General features: G+C 38.2%; 1 protein-coding gene across 3 annotated transcripts in view; it reads right to left on the reverse strand.

The window, feature by feature from the left end:
- LOC145452822 (uncharacterized) overlaps positions 1–8,462 on the reverse strand; it is a 345,136-nt gene extending 336,674 nt beyond the window's left edge. The window contains exons 1-4 of one of the 3 annotated variants that reach the window (XM_080330966.1): positions 8,303–8,462; positions 8,102–8,240; positions 787–943; positions 598–729 (exon numbers count right to left, since the gene is read on the reverse strand). In XM_080330966.1, coding sequence (XP_080187092.1) covers positions 598–729; positions 787–943; positions 8,102–8,240; positions 8,303–8,433 — 559 coding nt within the window. In that variant the 5' untranslated portion in view covers positions 8,434–8,462. Of the gene's footprint in view, positions 1–597; positions 730–786; positions 944–3,428; positions 4,356–8,101; positions 8,241–8,302 lie in introns of those variants that run through there. The other 2 variants (XM_080330965.1, XM_080330967.1) reach the window with 2 other exon arrangements.
- Positions 8,463–8,771: the final 309 nt, after the last annotated feature.

Below are 8,771 nucleotides of genomic sequence, written 5' to 3' on the forward strand. Positions count from 1 at the left end.
CTGCGCTATATATCGAATTTGTTCACATTGATCGCATAAAATGTACATTATAGTTAAACCATTCAGCTCAGTTGCCTTTTACATTGATTTCGGTACCGAAAGATTCAACTGCTGACACTCGTTGGGGGTAATCGTCAGCAACTAGCAAATAATTGCAAAGAACTTTGCAACGCATCAAACTTTTCGCCAAATTTTGAATGAACCACGCGAACAGTTGGTTTAAGCTCAACATACTAGATTTTAATAACTTTTTTTTGTTGCCACAAACACGGATGGTAAGTCGACTTTTCTAAAATCTAAAAATAGTAGGCTACATTAACTTTACATTAAGCTTTTGGCATCATATTTGGTGATACGATTGTTCATAGACATTGTTCTTTCCAATTCTCTACTAGTTGCTCACTATTACCCCTGACGAGTGTCAGCCGAAATTTTCGGGTTCCTTTCAATATGACATGAGTTGATGAATTTATTATTCCATTGTATATTGAATTTCTGCCTGACTACATTAAAACCTCTTCTCAAGACGAACGGGCCGAATGCTATCATGAAAATAATACATTTACATATCCAATGTCTTCAGGAAATAATACTTACTATACTCCACGGCGTCTCTGTCTAACACCGACAGTGTATCGATGTTATAAGTTGACACTATGAACAATTTATCAACATTTTGAAGCGCATTTGTCTTCATATCAGAGAGAACTTTTTCGGTATACTTGATATCTGAAGTACACATAACATGAACTAGCTGTTATACGCCAAATATGTGTGAGTAATTACCGTAAAATTGCGTTGAAAGCGGATTTGGCATCATTAGAATTATGCAGTTTGGATTCATAACTCTGTCTCCTCTGGGTGCAGTGAACATTCCGTCGCCAGCGCAAGTTAGGATATTAGGAAGATACGGCAAATCACAAAACATCGGCATAAGGTCCAGCTGAATATCAACTACGAGAATATAAAGATTTCCGAAATTATCACTGGATTTAGGGCTGAGCATAATGATTTTGAAACTCGAAGCTGAATCGAATGTTAATTTCAATTATTCAAGCCGAGTCGTGATAGATGAACTTTCAAGTACTGCAATGATACACTCCTTGCCACTAAGACATAATTTAGCAACGAGATTTATACTTTCGATACTATTTTACACTGTGGAGCGCTGTAAACACCGATTGGTCGCATCGCAGCACACCAAGTATGTAGTACAAAGCTACTAACAGAAATAGGAATGATATCGGCGCTTGTGCATGGAAGACCGTAACTCGTACTTTTTAAAGGAAAAAGAGGGCCTAGTCCATAGGTGTAAGTGTAATTTTCACCGATCTATCTGGTGTCATGGGGGCGCACTATAGCCTATGACGACAGCGTGATGCAAATGATCGCATGATCGAAGGCTTCATATGATTCATATTTCCGACTGTTAATCACCGAGCATATGGATATTTTTTCCCAAGAGCTTCCGTCATTTATATAAACAATCCCTCGAATATTAGCCACTTCGGGATTACGGCAATTTTCACTTTGCAAATCTAAATTATGTTGCTAACAGATTGCAGCATTATGCCACACACCTTAGAGCCAATGCATATTTACTCTTATATACAATAATAGGACTTTCAGAGACTTATCTTGCGTTATTCGCTATATACAATCTCAAGCCTTCCTCTAATATATCCGTACAAAGGTACAATAAATCACTTTATTCCATTAATTTTAGTGATACACAGTGATTGACTCATGGCTCAAAATCACTTATGGATCGGGAATTGACTATCTAATCCCAATTCGAGCATTAATTAATTGCGATTTCAAAAGTACGGCCCTCGGTCGATTTCCAGTTTTGTCTTCACGTTTAGTAGTGAACTAAATATATCGACGATACATTCTTATCAATTCACCCTTTAGTCTGGATGTATAGAACATTTGAGAGTCAAGTCATTTTATATAGAAACTATTACGTTTGTAGCAATCCTATTCAGACGGTTGTCCTATCGCATGACCGTACCTAGACGGCCATCACTCTCCCCCCACTTTTTTAAAAGGGTAGGCTATTTTATATAATTCCCTGATATACTACGCATTTGTGTAATAGTATTGGCGTCGTCATTAAGATCGGGCTGTTGGAAAGGCGCTTTTGACAGCAATACGGATTGCTTACGAAGTTCTTTCAATTCCAATCCAACCTCTATATCCGATTCATTTTGCAGCACATATTCCGTTATTGGACTATCAAATACCTTTCGAGGGAAATATTTTGGCATTTTACTTGCCGTTAAAAACAAGGCCAGATCTACAGTATGAGATCTTTGATGTCTCGGTACGCCTACTTTAACATCCACTTCGGGCCCTATATCGAAAAGATCTTGCGTCCTAAAACTTTCCGACCCATCGCACTCACATTTTACACTCAATGTGACCAAATTCCGTGCTTGCACTCCACCACTATTTTTAGCGCACATTCTAACAGCGCTGTCGATATTAGATTGGCACGGGTGCGACTTAATTCCAATTTCTAATGACCTAACATTCGAAACAGCTTCGCGATTGCTGTTTTTCACGTTATTTCCTTGTTTAGCCAAAGGTTTTATTTCCCGCCCTTCAACATCATATTCTATTACGGCATGAACCAGCAATGGACATGGAACACATATTTCGGACTGAGCCAGCTCGTGACTTGCAATTGACGGGCTCTTTAACACCGTATCAATTGAAGGCAGCGGTATAACCTTGTCTATCCAATGATATCCAATAATGTTTAACGGGACATTACCACACGCAAGAGGAATTGAAACCCCATCAATTTCTATATATCAATGACTCTACCTGTGACTATCCAGTATCCACCTATACCTAATATTGTCGATGTAGCCAATTACCCGCGTATAAAGCTAATTTCCTCTACGATCGAATAATTATCTGCCAAAACTTCAAATTTGTATTTCCATCGAGTAAATTCATGTATTCTCCACTTAACAGCTTAGTCAAATCGTAGCTGTTCAATCAGGAAATAGTCTACTATTCCAGAGTACTACTCAAAATAGTTTTTTTTCATACATGCAGACATATACAACGTTGTCTCTACTTATACTTGAGTATCAACGGAACGCTGACTACTTTGACCAGCGTAAAATTTATTTCCTCTATCTAATCAAGTTCTCCGGACAAACCAAATAGAATTGAAAATAATAATTCTTGATGCGTTTTTATCTCGACTTCATGGGAATCAGCAGTGGACAATGTAGGCCTACGACATTTTCTGAAATACTATCAGCTACTGTATCGACATGTAACATGTATCGGAAAACAGCTATCATGCACCAAATAAGCAGCCTATTACTGGGTGATATCAATATCGCTTCTTCCGCAGTAATAAATTGTTTTTTATCGATCATTTTTGGACGCTGAGAAGGTAATAATACCTGTGGCACCTTCTCTCGATCGAGGGGCGTTAAGAAAGTCCCCTGTACAATGTGATGATTTGCGTTCGCATTGAGCGACACTCTTTCTGTCATTGACCGTGGTGTCGGGTGATTTCCAGATTCCAACTTCATATCTCCTGTGACTCCGGGCGAAGACTGAAGGGACCCACACTTCGGAAGAGGTGTCACTGGTTCGACTTTTGCCGGCGTCGGCATTTCTAACAGATTCGAAACCCGGTCTATGATTTCACTCCTGGCCACTCCAGATTTTGCTTGGCTCCTTAAGACTGGTTCAAGCGAATCGGCAGTATTTTTGGTACTCACTTTCCGGACGGTAGTCAAATAAGTTCTCGCTTGTTTGACGTCTCTTCTGGCTTTTTTGAATAGTTTTGCCGTCTTGTGTAGAATAGACGTCAGCTTTTTCACGAATTTTGCTTGATGCTGGACACGTGCTGTCACCTGACCTTTATTAGCCCGAGTCGTTAGCTGTCGTTGTTGAGTGGTCTTCCTCAGTTGGGTGTTTTTGCGAAGGGCGCGAGTGTCCTCTTTACATTTTCGTAGCCAAAATAACTTCATGATTGATTACCGCTCACCTCCCCACTCTTTAGAAATATGTGAAAGTCCACTCTCTTGTGAAGACGAATCTTCCAGAAGCAACAATGATTACCAGGCGCCTTGAATTACAATTCGACAGCTGGGTGCCTCCATTTGTGTTAGTAGAAATATCTTGCCTCCAATCTTGTTAGTAGGAAGATATTGGTTTTTGCCTGGTTCTTTTGCTTGTAATTCAATTTGGTAAATCACCTGTTGCAGGTGGTGCAGTCTTCAGAGTGTCTTGAACTTTCAAGGACCTTAGGGTCCAGCCTTAGATGGCATATTTGTACATATTTAGGCCTGATTCATCCCCAGCGGGATGCATACATATTTGTACATTAGGGCTGTTCAAAAATAACTTTTTTTCCCGGATTCCAGCCATTCACTGATTAAATTGTCAGGTTACCCTAAAAAACGCTGCACACCAAATTTGATTCGATTCTAACACGTATAGGACTCCGCAGATCCAATTAAAATTTTTAATTTATTATGGAAAATTGAAAAAAAAAAATTTCCAAATTTTTCTGCCAACCCCATGAAATTGTTGAGCTGTCTTCAAAGACGTTGCAAAACAAATTTGAGTCAATTCCGACCAGTAGAAGCGGAGTTATGTGAGTTTTTCGATGAGAATTCTCGGATTATCCTTGATCGGTGGATAATCCGCGATTTATCAACGAAAAACTCACATAACTCCGCTTCTACTGGTCGGAATTGACTCAAATTTGTTTTGCAACGTCTTTGAAGACAGCTCAACAATTTCATGGGGTTGGCAGAAAAATTTGGAACATTTTTTTTTTTCAATTTTCCATAATAAATTAAAAATTTTAATTGGATCTGCGGAGTCCTATACTTGTTAGAATCGAACCAAATTTGGTGTGCCGCGTTCTTTAGGGTAACCTGACAATTCAATCAGTGAATGGCTGGAATCCGGGAAAAAAGGTTATTTTTGAACAGCCCTATTGTACATATTTAGGCCTGATTCATCCCCAGCGGGATGCATACATATTTAGGCGGGATGCATACATATTTGTACATATTTAGGCCTGATTCATCCCCAGCGGGATGCAACAACCAAATACTCCAATCTTAGACTTTACACTCAAGTAGCGACGTTACCATAGCAACAATACGTTCATAAAATGCATCCAACTGTTTATTAAAGCCTTCTAAAATCGTGCAATTTGACACATATGCAATCAAGATAATATTTCAATAACGATTTCAAGTTTTCTATAGTCTCATTCATGTATTAATAATTAACCCAAGATCAAAACATGTTAATTTTCAATCGAAGGGCTTGTTACATCGTCACATTGTCGTTTAAGGCTGATCGAGATTTTTGTGCATTTGTATAATGTTATTGGTCATCACGATAGTATCGATTGATGGACCAGTGTTATCTAGGGTATACTAGGGTATTAGTTATTTATTTTCCATAACTCGCTCTAAACAAGGGCCCTGATCGTTCATACATGCGTAGATCAGTTACAACGCGTTACCAATAATTCACACCAAACCACACAACATCCAATATACATTAATCCCAAAAATGCAACAAATACTTACACACATATATGTAATCATTCAACTTCTATAGGGTTGGACTTCACTTTATTAACCGTTTTTCTGGGGTGACGCTATATGGATATAATATGACGTATAATATATAATACATACAGAACATATATCGCCAATTCACTGTAACGCCTTTTTACTGTAAAAGTTCGCAAACACAGAAAATGGTAGTGCCATTATAAAGCAACTTAATATTTGCATGTATTGTACATAACAATTGAAGATAAGCCGGGAATAGCCACTAGAGTAATCCTTCGCATTAGCTTTAGACACCTTGGTTACGCATAACAAGCGTGTCAGCTGTGGGTTGTGTATTGGGTGGCTTTCACTAATCACCCACCTATCGGTAGTTAGTTGACCAAAACGATCACCTAATTTTGTTAATAGCCTTCATCAAAAAGTTATCTGCCTACGGCCCTATATACTCTGTCGTAAGTATTTTCTGGGCTACAATACTGACACTATTCCCCGAGAACATCAGATAATGTTTCCTTATAATGATTATTGGTGGGTAATCATACCTCTGTTGTTTGACAACGACACATGTGTGATTAATGGCGTCATATGGGCCGCCGTGGTAGTTAATTTCAACTTCAACGTAAGCTGTACGGAATACATAAACAGCAATCCATAATCTATACGGCTATCGCCAACAGATATATGTCATCCTGATTTTTAAAGGCATGCAGGTTCCTATATTGGTAAATTACGGAAGTTCAATTAATGCAGTAAAGCATACAAGCATTTACAGTTCAAACATCAAATTACGCCATACACTTTTCAATTGCCGTGCCTCATCTCCAATCTAATCTTTGGAGTGCAAAATAAGCAAGTCAAGAAATACGAAATACAATGCATTACAGGCTATACATTAAAATTAGTACTTCACCATATAGGCAAATATACAATTCATAAGTGTCTACAAAGTGCGAATAATGATACAGTACGAGTGGCCACTATTGCTTGACACAAATTGACACTATTGCTTTAAAAGAGTCATATAAAAACACCATAAAACAGAGCTTAACAACTCGGTTCACAAGCATTATGTTATTTCGATATATCAGCTCAACGTGGAATTTTTTCTAACGAAGTGACATTCGAACTTTAATACAATGCGTCAAGACTGCTGACTACAACTATACACTTTTGGTAAATATCATTTTTGATAATATCTGGATACTCGATCCTTATCCATAATGAGCTCCTAGTACTATAAAGACATATATAATTCATTTCCGAAATATGCACAATTTCAAATCTTCCACTTACTACGACATTCTGACACTGGTCAACAACATCTTTACAATTATTACAACTAATCTCGTGCGCACGATGCTTCTACTGGCAAAACACGATTCATTTGTTATCATTACATTTGCATTTTAAGCTCTGACTATAGACTTCTGATATCCCCTAACTCTATCCTATTTCTCGAACCCAAAAAGGTATGGAATTACCGTCCTATGTTTAGATCCGCGCTAATACAATAATGACGACGACTAACGTATTATCCTGTATCTAATGTGTGACGATCAACATCTGGCCATATTTCCAAGCTTCCGGTATTTAAATTCAGCTAACTTCCTCATCGCATCACTCGGGCATTTAAATTGGTGATATATTTTCTATTTTCTGATGTCATGGTCATCAACCTCAAATTAAATTTCAATTTGGGTTCCAACAAATAAAAAAGATTCATATAAACCTTTTGTGTTGCATCGTTATTCAACATTTTGAACAGTCCGTAGATTTTGATAATAATCCGTGATATCTCAAAACATACACAACAGTCCATATTTTAGATAGCGCCAGTTAGCCATAGTTACTATATGCATTCATCAGCGTACCTAACTCCTAGAATTACGGATCCCCAAGCGATGACCGTTTGGTTATAATAACATAACTGCGACGCCACGGTTTTTCCCGCTTCTATACCGACTCGTATATCAATCGTTTCCTAATTGTGCCACATTATAGTTCGCCTACAAACATATTTATATGTTATATATCGGTATTTGTGATCAATTACATCGGTATTTGCAATAAATTACATAACTTCACGGGGCATGATTTTATAGAACTACTAAAGTAGTATTATTACCTTTATTTCCCATTTCTACCTCAGAAGTTAACAGGCTATTATAATTTCCAACCGGTAAAAAGCAGTGTGCCCATTGATTATTTTCCGTTTATGATACGGTAGATTTTGCTTAAGCTCCGGTACGGACCCTACGATGCTCGTTGCACTTTCACCATGATATCTGTGAACGCGTGATACACACAGCATTGTCGCAAAGTGCAATGAAATATGGTCAAAAATACCGAATCATATTTTACTGAGTGTAGAACTCTCATTATATTCTTTGAGGACGCATAAAAGGTACATGTTTGAACTTTCAACATCATTCAATCTGTCGTGACGTAATGAATGATTCTCGACTCGAAGCCTAATACTCAAGTAATCTAATCGATTTTGCCCAGCCCTACTAGCATAGTCATACCATATTCCTGTTCCAAACTTCGTTCAGAAAATTAAGAGGATAGAAATTTGAACTGCTGCTTGGAAGACACGCTCCTGAATGAGCCAGGACTGCAAATCTATAGTCTCCAGAAGTCAGCGAGCTCCAACTATCATGAAAACTGAACAAACAAACATGGGCAATTAGCGCTATTACTGTGAATCAGACTTTGCGATACCATACTTGGCCACGAAGTCTTTCTGGGCGAAAAAGTTTGGGAAGTTTTGCCGGATCAGTGAATTCGGGAAAGGCGCCGATTCTTCGAGTAACAATTCCTTCAGCACGCACTGGTCGGTTTCAGTAGTCGAGTCCATTATGAGAACGAGATCGATATCATAGTTAATGAAAGCTGTAAAATATGAGCAACTTTGATGCTGTGATGTTAGTCCATTGGTATATAAACTACGGATCGATGGGAAACACGTGAAAGCACGGTCGAGCAACCAGAAACCACTAGCTGGACTGCATTGGTTTCGGTTTGGTTTGGTTTACAAAAGCCTAGTTGTTTGATATTTTACTAATTATTGCGAAATCCTTGAGATCAAACTCTAATCTAATTTGTGAAATGTATCTGGGTTTTCAGTTTTTATGATGATTTAATTTCTGGTTTTCATGAAAATGCTACAGGAGAAATGTGCAAGTGCGAAACGAG

This window comes from Botryllus schlosseri, chromosome 12, assembly GCF_051294905.1.
Source record: "Botryllus schlosseri isolate E-star chromosome 12, Bs_hap1, whole genome shotgun sequence".
Classification (NCBI taxonomy): Eukaryota; Metazoa; Chordata; class Ascidiacea; order Stolidobranchia; family Styelidae; genus Botryllus; species Botryllus schlosseri.